Source organism: Typopeltis vanoorti, chromosome 9 (genome assembly GCF_054136105.1).
Source record: "Typopeltis vanoorti isolate ZY-2024b chromosome 9, IOZ_Tvanoo_1.0, whole genome shotgun sequence".
In the NCBI taxonomy this organism is placed as follows: domain Eukaryota; kingdom Metazoa; phylum Arthropoda; class Arachnida; order Uropygi; family Thelyphonidae; genus Typopeltis; species Typopeltis vanoorti.
The window spans coordinates 109,820,646-109,836,596 of record NC_143557.1 but is presented as its reverse complement, the minus strand read 5'-3'; the positions used below and the strand labels follow the sequence as shown (position 1 = coordinate 109,836,596).

Below are 15,951 nucleotides of genomic sequence, written 5' to 3'. Positions count from 1 at the left end.
ATATGATGATGTGAGATCATGTCGATATATCTTCCTGAAAAAGTGGGCATATGGAAGACTTAGAATGACATCTGCCAAGTTCATTGTATCATATAATCACATACTTTATTTTCATATGTTTAGATATGATATTTATATTTCTTTCAGTACAAGATATCATTATTATTTTTGACATATGAACTGAATACTTCAACGATAAAATTAGAATAAAAAAGAATACTTAAGGGCACTGTAAGCATAAGAATGTGAGGTATATAAAGAAATCCAAATTATTTCAATTAATTCATGAACATTTTATAAAACTGAACTATCTCATTGCATTAAACCATTGCTTATTTAGCGCACAAAAAAAGCCTATACTGGACTAAGTAAGAAGTTTCAGTCAACTCTCACTATAAAAAACTCATAGGAATAACTTGCTATAGGAAATTTTCTTTATAACAGCATTGTGCCTATCACAGTTGGGACTTTTTGGTAGTTTGTTAAAATTGTGCTTTATATAGTGAGACTCAACTATAATTACTCTTAATTTATAATTATTTGCAAAATACACACCTGAGATCGCCACCTGGACAGCTGATGAATTATTACAGCCTGATTTCCTCCTTTTGGCATAACTGATGCAAGGTAATCTCCTTTGGCATGCCACGTAACTTGACAAACCTCTGAAGAATGTGATATTATTATTTGTGCACCTACTGACTTCTGAGTTTCTTCAAGGGAGGACCACATAACAGTTTTCTTTCTTTCTAATATAAAAGTTTTTATGATAGTACTATAATAAAAAAATATAACAGCATAAAAATAAACTTGAATTTGTCATTTATTTATAACTAATGTCTTAAATACTGATCTCACCTGTTCAAAGGTGATAACAACTAGTCTTCACTCCATCGATGCTACCAAAACACAGTCCTGTCTTTTTTCTTGCAAAACATCTCAGTCCAATCTCCTTTCTCAGGATGACATTTATCTCTGGCCTTTCCACCAACATGTGGGCTTGCTCAGACTCCAAAAATCTGTTTTCTGTTTCCACTCAAGTTACTTTTCACCTATCCAGATATTAAATCTGTACAAATGCCAAATCTGTCCAATCTAAGAATGCTGCTTTCACATTTGGAGTGGTGCACTAAAAACTATTCCTCAAAGCTCTTGATGCTGTACAAAATTGGGCAGTCTGTTGTTGTTGTTTGGTGACTTTTTCTAGAAATATATCTCAGCAAGTGATTTGAAAAACGAAGTTGGATAATTCCAAATGAATCACCAACAAATATAAAACTGATGCAGAAAACTCACCCCTTCTACTTATCTATTCCCAAGGCAAGGCTGATCTGGCATTATTCATCTCATCCAAACTCCTGCATAGATAACGAAAGTAAAACAATTCCTATCATACAAGAAATAGTGAACAACATGCTTCCTAGGCTTTTATCACAAAGGCTTCACAGAAAAAAGATAATACCAAAAAAAAAAAAATTTGTTCTGAGGGCATCACTCACCATACATTTATATAGTGCAGTTGCATTTTATGATCATCATTAAATTCTTGGTATGTACCTTCGAGAAGTGGTGCACAGAGTGTAATGATAATGTAAATTTTTCATTTTGCACTATTATTAACACTTATCAACAGTTTTCTTTCAAATTAGTTACAGATAACTTCAATATTATCAGATTTTGCATTTTGATCTTCTAAGGCACTTTTAACTGCCTTAGATCTCAGTCTTCCTCTGGGTGTTTTTCCTTGCATCAAACACATTATGTATCTTTTCCTATTGCATTAGAGTGACAATACCATCCAAAATTAGTTCTGCTCACACACTTCTGAATGCAAATCAGCTCCTTTCTAATATCTACAGTTTTAATATGATTCTAACACTAATTTCATCTGTTCACTCCCTTAAGTTTCTTCAGAACGCTAATAATGGCAGTCTCTATCTTTGATCAAATATTTTGCATCTAACCCAGTTCTCTGATACCCATAACCATCCATTCAGGATGCTGGTAACATTTTCACAACATGCATGCATGCCTGCCTATTTTCAAGTCTTCATCTTTTTATTGCTGATATTTATGCCAAATTTGTAACAGAAATGATTCAATTTAATTAAAGAATCCCAAAGACATGTATTGGATTTCTTCAGGAATATAATGTTATCTATAAAAAGTAAACAGCTGAGATTAATATCTCCATCTAGCAAGTGCCATGCTACTTTCCTTCATAACACGATCCACATGTGTTGACTCTTACTATAAAAACTCAATAGGAATTTGTTATAGTGGACAGTTTGCTATAGCAAATTTCCTTTAGCATAACATTGTGACTATAGGGCTTTGGTTTGGACTTTTTAAGTTTGTTAAGTTATAATGGTGTTGTTATAGTGATTCATCAACCTTAGTTGATGAATAAGAAATAGCATGCATCCTTGTCTTCCACTTGATTTTACATCAAACCATCTTCCTGTACCTCATTCAATTCTAACTGCAGATGTACAACTTAAACACAGACTATGTTTTGCTTGATATGATGTCCTGTTTACCCCACATAATTATAGCACTTTGAACAGGTGCCAACAGAAAAGTTGATAAATTATCATCTTTTTACTTGGAACCTTGTCATATGCCTTTTCGACAACCACCACAATACAGATCCTTGTTATATTCTCACTATTTTTCAACTATCTGTCGTAAAAGTGAAAATCGGAATCCTAACAACCTGTTTGGCCTGAACCTAACTTGTTCTACAAGTTTCCTTGCTGAAATCTTTCCCATTCAGTAACTGATAACATGGGACCAAAGATAATATTCTCCTGAGTTTGTCATGATTTCCAGCTTTGTAATTCAGCATGTAACCTTACTTTATTGGAAGATCCATATAATTTGCTACTTCCCAAGTCAGTACAACATAATTACTATCACCAAATGGTGGCAAAACAGTCACATCCTTAAATGAGAACTGTTCTGATGCTATGGTCAAATCTAACACTCTGGCTTCTTTCCCATGATGCTTGAGAAAGATATCTCACAACAGCTGAATAAATTCTCCTTCATTCATATCATGAGTTTTCTCTGGTACCCAATCAGCATTTAGATAATTTAAGTCATCCATAATTTAATCATTTGGATAATTTAAGTCATCCATAATAATTTATAGAGCCTGTGTAGCTCAGTGGATGTGGCGTTTGCCAACCACGGTGCTTGGCCGCACGAAGGAAGACTTGGTTTTGAGTCTAGTCGGCGACTAGAGGAAATTTTTCTAAGCCTTTTTTTGACCGGTTCCCGAGTTAGTCGATCTCTGGCATGGGCTAGCGGGTTTTTCCTCCTGTAAACTCAAGAAAATCGACCGTAGAACCCACATTATTTCAGACATTGAATATATTGTGTTAGGGTTAGGGACCACGAGATGGCGGCACATTTGAGCCGTCTCTCTTCACTGTGCACCGCTTAATTAGTGATAGCCTTGGGCCATCTATCTCTGATTGGTACCAGTGGAGATTGAACTGCCCACTCAGTCTCCAAAAGTTAGATAGGGCTAAATGGCCTCGCCTACTCCCCGTATACGGGAATAAAAAGGCGTTAGCTGATTTTTTTTTTTATTTATAATAATTTACTCGTTTAGTTCCCATCAAGGTAATTTGATGACATCTTTGTCCTCAGCACCTGAACTGACAGCTCTGTAGCAACACCCATCATATTTCATCCTGTTAGCCTCCACTTCACATCAGGTAGCTTCAAACTCACTGCTGAGACATGATTACCATTATTGCTTTCATGTGTTTATACCCTAACTGGACTCAAGTCAGCCGATATCATTAGCAGTACTCCCTCTCCTTTTCTATCATTCCTAAAAATACTAGAATCTTTACACTTAATACAAGTAAGAGCATCTGATTCTGACAGCCAGGTTTCACTAATGCCAACAATATTAGGTCATAATGCAATGAACTCAATCCCTTTGTTCCCGATACTCCTGGCATTTGTGCATAGACATAACAAATTACACCTCACTTTTTTCTTATACTCAGATCTACAGTCTGGTTGTCTATGTTGGACAACTTTATCTTTCTCCCCAGATACTAAAGGTCTGAACCCAAAGTGTATGTTTCCATCCCTTCACCAGATGCATAATCACACTCAATGCCATACATAGCATTATCATGTTGGCATACCATAAACACACATTCTCACCATTCCTCCCATGATGATCTCATTTCCCTGACTTTCTGCATTAGGTCTCACACTAATAAGTAATTTTTCCTGTTACCAAATCCATTCAAGTGCAGACCATCCCTCTTATACAATTCTTTTCTGTCATCAAATGCTCTCTACATATCAAAACACTCACATCAATTTCTTGTACACAGCTTGCAGATTGGATCATTTACTACCATACCATAGCATTCTTATCTTACCTTGGTACTGTCATAACCCAGCACCGAACCAAAACCAACAATTTTTACTCTCTTTTCTTTCTCACTTCCTCCAACAGACCTTTCAGATCCTCTCTCATTATATAAAGTTAATTAAAGTCCAACTGAATTGGTACAAATTTATTTTAAAAATTAGTCCGAAAATGGCTATGAAATCATGATGCTTTATGAAGTTAAATCATCTTATGCAAGAAATGACTATATAATATCATATTTAGTCATTTTACAGTGTTTTACATTATTGTTCATATTCACACTGTACTTAATGTTTTGTTTTCGAAGCTTGAGTTCTTATTTCAAAATGCAAAATCAAACATTATTATCCAACTATTCTGATTATTCTCTATTCTGTCTTTCTTTCTTTTGGCAGCCTAGCACTATGGATGAAAAGGGTATTTCCATGGGTTTAGGGAGCACTATCAAAAATATCAATTGCTAGTATATAAAGAACTATTGCTTGATGGCATACACACAGCTATACTGAATCAGTTTTCAATACAAATCTAATAAGAACTATTTTATGTAGTTCTCTGTAGTAGAACAATAACAGTTTATATGCAATCTAAGTAGAAACAGAAATTTATAGTTGAAAGAAAAAAAAATATTAATTTTATTATCTTCTATAAGATTTTTTTTATACCTTTCAGTTAAAAATTTGCAAAATAGTATAAATCTTGTTTTAGTTTTAAAATATAATGTTTATACATATTCTCAATGCACACATTTTGTTAACATACCTTTCTGTTCTTCTTCTTCAACTGGAGGTTGATTTCTTAGTAAAATTTCAGTTTTACTTATCACAGATTGCTCTCCAACACCAGCATTTAAAATATACACTTTAGAACCTCTACAATGGTTTTGAAAAAAAATCTACATTATAATCAGACATTATTCAATGTTTAGCTATTCAAAATAAATTATTATAAAATTAATAACGGAAAAACTCAGTAAAATGATTATTTAATAATATAATTTTCGCCTGTGTGTCACAGGCATCTTCAGTACATTTTAAGCTCATTTTAAACAATAACTGACAATTCCAAAAAGTGCCACCTAAGTAGCTAATGCAAGATAACTAAAAAGGTCAATAAAATTTCCTAATTAAAAAAAAATATATATATATATATATATTTGTATGTGTGTAATTATGTGTTGCATTTTTGCCCGTAATTCTCAGTTTTTTGTAACTTCAATTTTTATTATCGTGTTCTACCTTTAGTGGATACCTGATGAAGGCTGTATCATTTTCATTAAAACTTAATATTTTATCTCAGTTTAAAGTCATTAAATATCCATTTTTAAAATGTACCATAACAACCGAGTAGAAACTCAGGAATACATATATATACAATAAAAAGTTAGGAAAGATTAGCTGATTTATAAAATACTATCTCCCATAAAGGGGATAGACGTAAACCATCGGATCTGTTTAAGTTTGGAGAGTGAAGTAAAATTTCACGTTTCTTTATAAAGTCGTTCCATGAGGAAACGACTTTTGTGAAGGACTCGTCTTTTTCCATTGAACTCGATGTCTAGTGAAGATGGCATGTTCTGCAAGTCCGGACTATTCAGGTTTAAGGTATTGAATATAAGACTGGTGTTCTTCTAGTCAAATAGAGGCAGATCTTTCTGTTTGTCTGAAATAAGACAATTGACAAGAGCAAGGAATCTGTTAGACACCTGGAAATTAAGATGTGGAAGTTTGTCCTTAGGAGAAGTGAGAAAGGTGGAGAATTTTCTGAATGGTTGAAAGGCAACAAAAATATTCAGTGGTTTTAAAACTTTTGCTATACGTTCACTAATGCCTTGTACATTGGGAATAGGAATGCATGTTATTTCTTCTGTATTTGAGGAAAGACATTAAAACTACTCAAACCTCATTTGATGAAGGAATTCTTATATCCATTAGATAGAAATGAAGCAGTAATATATTGCAGTTCTTTCTGTAAAAGATCGTCTGAAGAACAAAAGGAGTGGGCCAGATGAACCAGCGTTTTAATAGTTCCTGCCTTTTGACTGGGATGGTGATGAGATTTAGAATGGATATAATGGCCTGTATGAGTCTTCTTTCTATAGACTGAGAAATGTAGGTTACCATCTGGTTGGCAAAGAATTAGAAGATCTAAAAAGGCTAACTGCTTATTTAATTCTAGAGTAAACTGGATCCTTGGATGAAGTGCATTTAATTTAGAGATAAACTGTTGAAGTTCATCAAAAGAGCCATTCCATATAGCAAAAATGTCATCGACATATCTGAACCAATGAGTAGGTCTTGGAGAAATGTTGTCAAAGATACGGTGTTCAAAATGTTCCATAAAGAAGTTGGAAATAGCAGGAGAAAGAAGATTGTCCATTGCTTGTCCTTCAATTTCTTGATACAACTTATTTTTAAAGGAAAATAACCAGAATGTATTACAAAATCAAATATTTTTACAATGTCTGAAGGAAATTCCTGTTGCAGTAATTCAATGCTTTTAGATAAAGGAACATTTGTAAATAAAGAGACAACATCTAAACTGATCATGATATCCGAAACGTCCAAATGAAGATCTGAAATTTTATTATTAAAATCCAAAGTATTTTTATAGAAGTATCAGTTCTTCTAGTTGAAGAAGTTAGTAAATTTGATAAAAATTTTGAAATTTTTCTTAAAACCCAAAGAAGGTTTTAAGTTTTTTTCTTTTCATCTTCATCCCATGTAGATACATTATCTATGAGAGAATTAAGTCTCTTCAATTGACTCCCGGTAGGATGCGATGTAAGAGGCCTATAAGTTGAATAGTCGCAGAGTAATAGAGACATTTTTCTCTCATATTCCTTCCTATCTTGAATAACTACAGTCTTCGCTTTGTCAGCTTTTGTAATAATTAAATTATTATTATTCTTCAATGATTTCAAAGCTTCAAATTCAGAGTAAGAAAGGTTAGGATGAGGAGGCTTTGCGTTAAAAAGAATTTTAGCACATCCAAAATGTAACCTATTGGCTGTTTTTTGGGATAAGGAAAGAATACCTCTGTCATGTTATGAAAAAAATCCATCAGAAGCACCTTATTAGGCACAACAGCAAAATCATGTCCTTTTGATTGTCTTATTTCGGACAAACAGGAAAATCTGCCTCTATTCGGCTAGAAGAACACCAGTCTTATATTCAATACCTTAAACCTGAACAGTCTGGACTTGCAGAACATGCCATCTTCACTAGACATTGAGTTCACTGGAAAAAGACAAGAGTCCTTCACAAAAGTCGTTGACTCATGGAATGGCTTTATAAAGAAACATGTGAAACTTTACTTCACTCTCCAAACTTAAACAGATCCAATGGTTTGTCTATCTCCTTTACGGGGGATAGTACATTTATAAATTTAATAAATTTAAATACATTTATAAATCAGCCTAATCTTTCCTAACTTTTTATCATCATCATCATCAAATTCTTGCCTTGTACCCTCAAGGGGTGTACAGGATATGACAGTATTACATGAAAAAATTACATCATTACTAACTTCTTATCTACAATTTTCCTCCAAATCAGTCTGTCACTTGTCAAGACTCCAACATTATCAGATCTTATATTTCTATCGTCTAAGGCACTTTGTACCGTATCAATCCACCTATATCTTGGTCTTCCTCTGGGTCGTTTTCCTGCCAACCTGGCAGAGAACACGTGTTTTGCTAATCTTTCCTCCCCCATTCTATTTAAGTGACCATACCACCTGAGATTAGCTCTGCTAACGCATTCCTGGATGCTGACAATGTCAAGTTCTTTCCTAATATCCTCATTTTTAATATGATATTGCCATTGATGCCATCTGTTCACGGCTCTAATCTTTCTCAGGACTCTCATATCTGCGGTCTCTAGTCTTTGGTCAAGTGTTTTACTTCTGACCCAGATCTCAGATCAATAAGTTAAAACTGGTTTGAACACTGTCTTGTATACAGCTAATTTAGTGTTCCGTCTAATTTCTCTCTTATTCCATATGAATTTATTCATTTGACTTCCCACCATACCAGCTTTGCTGATTCTGTTGCCTATTTCTATATTTAATTTACCATCTTCAGTAAAAATCGTGCCTAAGTAGCTGAAATGTTTTACTTGTTCCACAGGTTCTCCATTCACAACACAGTTGACATTTTCAATGATTCTGCCTATTTTCATTGTCTTTGTCTTTTTATTGCTGACCTTCGTACCATATCTATTACAACAGCAACTGAATTTAGTCAGAGAATCTTGCAGACTTGTAGCGGATTTATTTAGAAGTATAACATCTTCCGCATAAAGCAAAGAGCTGACATTAACATCTCCAATTTTGATATCAGGTTTAATACCACTTTCCTTCATAATGTGATCCATATAGATAATGAATAAGAGAGGGGATAATGTACATCCTTGTCTCACACCAGATTTAACATTAAACCATCTACCTGTACTTCCTTCAATTCTAACTGCTGACTTCCAACTCAAATAAAGACAAAGTATTGCTTGATATAATGCCCCATTGACACCATATAACTGCAGCGTATTGAATAGCTTCTCTCTTGGCACCTTGTCATATGCCTTTTCCAGATCGACAAAACTTAAATACAGATCTTTGTTATATTCCCATGCTTTCTCGACTATTTGTCGTAAAGTGAAGATCTGATCCTGACAGCCTCTATTTGGCCTGAATCCAGCTTGTTCTTCATCAAGCTTTTCTTCCACAATTCTTCTCAACCGTTTCTCAAGTATACTTGCATAGATCTTGCCAGGAACACTCAGTATGGAAATACCTCTTTATTTCCTTTTTTATATATGGGTACTATGAGAGCTCTACTCCAATCATCGGGAATTCGTCCCTCTGTCCAGGCTTTCTGAACTATGCAGTGCAGCCACTGTAAGACTTTTATACCACCATACTTCAGCATTTCTGGTCGAATATCATCTACTCCTGCTGCCTTTCCACATTTTAAGCCTTTGATGGCTTTTTCTACTTCATGTATGGATATGTATTCCTGACTGCATGCCTGGTCAGTGTTTTTTTTATCACTGTGCTGTCATCGCTGCTTGTTTCATTTAGCAGTTTTTCAAAGTAATTACTCCATACTTCAAGGATATCTTTTTCTCCAGTTTTCATGTCACCTTTATCATCTCTAACTCCTTTTACAGCACTCTTTCCTCCATTCCTAAGCTTCTTCAACAACCTCCAGAATATTTTGCCACCTTCTTGATATTTATTTTCTATATTCTTGCAAAAGTCCTCCCATGACTTTTGTTTAGCTAGTTTTACACACTGTTTAGCTTTTTTACATTTGTCTCTGTATTCTGTAAGAGTAAAAGCTGTCTTATTTGCCAGGAACATTTGATATGCTTTCTTCTTTTCCTTCACTGCCTCTTTAACTTCCTGTGTCCACCAGGGAGTTCTGATTTTTTTATCCTTGCACACAACCTCACCACATGCCTCTCTGGCAGAATCAATCAATGTTTTCTTCAGAGTTTGCCACTGAATCTCCAAGGTTTGATTCCTGTTCTCAAACTGTTTCATTTTCTTTTCAATAATCTTTCTGTATTTTAGTCTACAGTTCACATTTGAGAGCTGCTCAACTTTTATTCGCTTTAAAACTTTCTTACATGTTATTCTTTTTGATATGAAATTCAATTTTATCCTGCTCAAGACTAAATAGTGATCACTTCCAATTTCAAATCCTGTCTACACTAGTGTCCTGCACCAGGGAGAAAACATCACTATCAACAATAACATAGTCAATGAGACTTTTCTTCTCTCCATGTGAATTTGTGCACATTTTTATGTTGGAACATGGTGTTAGTAATAATCAGTCCATGTCCTGAGCAGAAATCCAACAGATATTTGTCATTATTATTAGCTTTGCTCTTATCTCCAAATTTTCCCAAAATATTTTTGTATGTCTCACAATCATTTTCTACTCTGTTATTCAGATCCCCAACAAGGACCAACTTTTCCTTTTTCATTGTGTCAGTTGCTTTTTCTAAAGCGTGAAAAAATTCCTCCACTTCTACCTTAGTAGAACCTTCTGTGGGACCATAGGCACAAATTAGTCTCATTGTCCAGTTCCCCATTCTCATATTTGCCCACATTACTCTACTTGAGACTGACTGCCATTCACGAAGATTAGCCTCGTATTTAGTGTTGAATACTATGGCTACTCCTTCTTTTCCTTGATTGTCATTGCCTGAATATAACATTTTGTATTTATTGCTCAGAAAGATCTCACCGGTTTTGGTCTTTTTTGTTTCAGTCTCCCGTATTATGTCGATATGGTACTATCTAATTCCTCAGCTATCTCCATTTCTTTGCCATTCAGGCTTCTTACGTTGATAGTACCGATCTTTAACTCTGGTGATGCCGAGTTGGGGTTTGTTTTCAGATTTGTTCCAGTAGCTGACTTTTCGCTGTTCGCCCTGGTTCCCTGGCGAAAACAACGGGGGCCTTGTTTAACCGGGCGACGTTCCAGCCGGCATGAAATTTTGTCATGTTGTGCCATCATTTTTTATTTTGGTTTAACCAATAAGAATACAATTTGGTCGGCTAAATCCCAAATTTCCAGCCCATCCTTGTTCGTTCAGTATCAAAGTAGATACCCAACAGGGTGCACCACGAGAAGGTGAGGATTGGACATTAGGTCAGAAGCCCTGGTCGGTTCTCCGCATTCCTTGAAAGGCTATGTCGAGGTCTCCTCTCAGTTATGCAGCTTTGACCCTTAAACACCCCCCTAACTTTTTATTGTATATATAATTTTTTATTTTATTTTTTTAATTAGGAAATTTTATTGAACTTTTTAGTTATCTTACATTAGCTACTTAGGTGGAGCTTTTTGGAATTGTCACTTCCAAAATGAAGCTTAAAATGTACTGAAGATGTCTGTGACACATAGGCGAAAATTATACTATTAAATAATCTTTTTACGTGATTTTTTCCGTTATCAATTTTATAATTATGTCTACTCACAGTATTCCCTTATTAAAATAAATTATGCTGGGTCTAATTTAAGAAAAGTAAGTTTAATAGACAGTACATCAATTTTCAAAAACAGCTGTGGGTTTGTACATTTGTAAATATCATTAAATGCAGACAATTTTTATCATCCTGTTTGAGACAAATACTATCCTGTTTAATGATGAGCCAAAGTAGCTTGAAAAATTACCATGTTTGTCTCTTGAGAAGTGTTCTTACCTAACACTTAACTCACCACACTGAATTACAATAGGATTACAACCTTTCTAATATGAAATTCACATAAAAACAAAAATGCCACTTTTTTTTAGCTTCTCCTCCTGAGATTTTTATTTAATAAGGTTAAAATACCTTATGGTAACTTGTTCTGGTAAAATACTTATAAGCTCTGTATAACTAAAATCTTGGTATTTCTAGCCTGGCTCCCACTGATGAGACCTCAATAAAGGTCGAAACCAGTCTGGGTAGTGGCCCCTTGCCTTTAATACAAAGCACCATACATCTCCTCCAGGAGATGTGCTTTGCATTAAAGGTAAATATTAAGATTAGTATTCAGAGCTTATTCTACTTTTACCATGAGTTGCCTTGGTCTTGCACTACGTGCAAGGTCAGCTAGACTTGCAACACTTGCAGGCACAAACTTGACTTGTTTGTCTGTTTGCTTACTTGGGAAATAGAGTAAAACAGGGTTTAAAATAGATTGGTATCTTTAACATATATATACATATACAGTCATACCCCGACTTACGCGAATCCGGAGTTTCGCGGTTTCTTATATGTATGTATTTCCGTCCCGCTTCACACCTCACCACTAGCCGTATCTTTCAGGCGCCGGCCACATTCCCCAGTGTCGCACATGCTGTGAACAAGCACCGACGTGTTTTGCATGGTCTCCATTCATACACGATTTTCATAGCCTACAAACCTTGCGATTGTTTAATGTTATGTTCTTGATAAAAATTTTATCACATAAAAAATAATAATGTCATCCAAAAGAAGCAAGTCTGATTCTTCTACAGCTAGCAAGAAAAGGAAAACATTGACTTTGGAAACAAAACTCAACATTATTAAGGATTTTGAAGGCAGAATGAAAATTTGTGAGCTAGCAAAGAAGTTTGATCTACAGGAATCCACAGTAAGAACAATCATAAAAGAAAGGTTTACAGATTTTTGGAGGACATAGATTCTAACAAGGAATGAATTGTAGCCACAAGGCAAGGAATAAAAAAATCATTAGCTTGCTATGAAGAAATTTTGCATGACAAGAAAAAGAAATTATGCCGTCAGATAAATCTATTAGATTTTATGAAACCATCGACATCGAAATAACTTTCTTTTTTTTATGTACGAAAAACTACAATTATGATTATATTTCTTAAAAAATATAGGTGTTTTTGTAAACCTTTGGTCCCAATCGTATGTTTGTATATATAAATTACATGCAAAATTATAACGCGAGTTACGTGAATTCGACTTACACGTTTTCTGTTGGTCCCACCTACCGCGTAACTTCAGGGTTTTACTGTGTACACACACACACACACACACACACACACACACACACACACACACACACACACAGTAAACCCTCGATTTAACAAACTAATAGGGGATAAGGATCTGTTAAATTGCAAATTTTTTAAAATAAAAATATCTGTAACATTATACTGCAATTTTATCAATATTAGCACTGTAATAACAAAAAAAAATTGTTTTACACACAATTTTCACACTTTTAGATAAGTTAATGTTTGACGTTGAGGTGCTTAGTTTAGGTAATCATGCTTTGAAAAAAACTATTAAGTTTTTTTGAACTTTTGAAGTCTGCTGTTTTTTTTATAATTAACTGCCTAAAATTACAAAATTGTGTGTAATAAAACTGCCACAGAAAGTCACGCCAACTGTGACAAAAGAACCAATTACAGTGCGATTGTGTCCTAATTATTCGCCGAACATGTTTTATGAGAGGTGACTCATTTATGTCGGCTAAATTACTAGTGTTTTTCCAACATATGATGGCCTATTCGCCAAAATTTGTTGAAAATAACAAAAAATAATCTGTTAATTTAATTATAAGCAAATCTTGGTTAAAAGTATTTTAAAATTAACAGGGTATTAATTTTCATACGTTACATATAGACCAGAAATTTTGTCCAAATTGAGGGTTTACTGTATATATATATATATATATATATATATATATTATAAACAAAAAATATTTATAATAAAAAAATATTATAAATAAAAAAAGCTTATAGTAATATTATATTGTATTCTTTTTTTCCAAAAATGACCAGTCTTATGAAATAAAGCAGATTACAATAACACAGAACTTAGGCTTGGAAGGATAAGTAGATCATCTGTCATAATATAGCAAAGATGAGAGTTTATTGACTGGAAAGAATGATGGTATCAAGTTTTATTTCTTAAGATTCTTAAACCAGGTTCGGAGATGCCAAGAAATGACATCTCCGAACTAAAACTCTTCATACTATCTCTTGGTTTCTTGAAGCATTTTCTTGAAGAAATGCATGTTTTTGTTTAATATTTATTATGTTTAATATATTTATTTTTTAACAGGAAATCTTGTAAGTTCAGTGAACTGTGAGTGATATTCAGTGATCTGTACTGGATCATGTGGGTTAAAGACTTGTTTCATCTAAAAGAAAACACTGCTGTGTTGTCTGAGGCAATCAAGTGGATTTGACTGTGATTTTATTTTAGGATTTAAAATAAAATTTACAGAAATGCAGAAGCTAGTATCATGTAAAGCAGGCAGCTGCAGTAATGAAATCAAGTTTTATATCAACTACACAAGAGAGGAGGCAAAATCAAGAACTTCTGCTCCATCAATCATCATAAAATTTCAGATATGTACCCTCAAGGCAGGGTACAGGATATTATACCATTCCACATAAAAAGGTTACATCATTACCAACTTCCAAACAACAATTTTTCTCCAAATTAATTTGTTTTCTGTCAAGACTCCAATATTATCAGATCTTATATTTGGTCTAAGGCGCTTCTTACTGTATCAAACCACCTAGGCCTTGGTTTTCCTTTGGGAAGTTTTTCTGCCAGCCTGGAAAAAACACTCATTTTGATAACTGTTCCTCTCCCATTCTGTTACCATATCACATGAGATTAATTCTGCTAAAACATTCCTGAATCTAACAATGTCAAGTTCTTACCTAATATCCTTGTTCTAATACAATACTGCCACTGATGCCATCTGTTAACTCCATTAATTTTATCGGCACTCTCATATCTGTGGTCAAGTGTATTATTTCTAACCCAATTCAAGATCCATATGTTGAAATTAGTTTGATTAGTGTCAAATATATAGATAATTTAGTTTCGACTAATCTCTCCCTTATTCCATATAAATTTATTCAGTTGAGTTCCCACTACAGCATCTCTGCTAATTATATATTCTATTTCCATATTTTAATTTGCCATCTTCACTAAAAATTATGCTAAATAGTCAAAATGTTTTATTTGTTCTATAGATTCTGCAATTAGGATGTTGATGTTTTCAATGTGTATCCTGAGCCAAGCTTGTTCTTTTCCATGCATTCTCTCTTACACAATTTTTCTTATCCTTTTCTCAAAATCATCTACTCCAGTTGGCTTTTCACATTTCAAGTTTTTGATGGTTTTTCTACTTCAAGTATGGATATATATTCCTGATTGCATGCCTGTTGAGTGTTTTCTACCACTGTGCTGTCATTGTTTTTTTCGTTTAGCAATCTTTTGAGGAAATTACTCCATGCATCATCATCATCAAATTCCTGCCATGTACCCTCAAGGGGTGTACAGGATATGACAGTACTACATGAAAAAATTACATCATTACTAACTTCCTATCTACAATTTTCCTCCAAATCAGTCTGTTACTTGTCAAGACTCCAACATTATCACATCTTATATTTCTATCATCTAAGGCACTTTGTACCGTATCAATCCACCTATATCTTGGTCTTCCTCTGGGTCGTTTTCCTGCCAACCTGGCAGAGAACACTTGTTTTGCTAATCTTTCCTCTCCCATTCTATTTAAGTGACCATACCATCTGAGATTAGCTCTGCTAATGCATTCCTGGATGCTGACAATGTCAAGTTCTTTCCTAATATCCTCATTTTTAATGTGATATTGCCATTGATGCCATCTGTTCACGCCTCTAATCTTTCTCAGGACTCTCATATCTGCGGTCTCTAGTCTTTGGTCAAGTGTTTTACTTCTGACCCAGCTCTCAGATCCATAAGTTAAAATTGGTTTGAACACAGTCTTGTATACAGCTAATTTAGTGTTCCGACTAATTTCTTTCTTATTCCATATGAATTTATTCAATTGACTTCCCACGAAACCAGCTTTGCTGATTCTGTTGTCGATTTCTATATTAAGTTTACCATCTTCAGTAAAAATTGTGCCTAAATAGCTGAAATGTTTTACTTGTTCCACAGGTTCTCCATTCACAGCACAGTTGACATTTTCAATGATTCTGCCTATTTTCATTGTCTTTGTCTTTTTATTGCTGACCTTCATACCATATCTA

General features: G+C 34.2%; 1 protein-coding gene across 1 annotated transcript in view; it reads right to left on the bottom strand.

Annotated features, from left to right (window-relative positions):
- Positions 1 to 15,951, bottom strand: part of LOC150103417 (ribosome biogenesis protein bop1) — a 128,496-nt gene that overhangs the window by 13,858 nt on the left and 98,687 nt on the right. Inside the window, exons 13-14 of the mRNA XM_090398153.1 lie at positions 5,168 to 5,277; positions 556 to 749 (exon numbers count right to left, since the gene is read on the bottom strand). Of these exons, the coding sequence (XP_090254279.1) occupies positions 556 to 749; positions 5,168 to 5,277 (304 nt within the window). The remainder of the gene's footprint in view (positions 1 to 555; positions 750 to 5,167; positions 5,278 to 15,951) is intronic.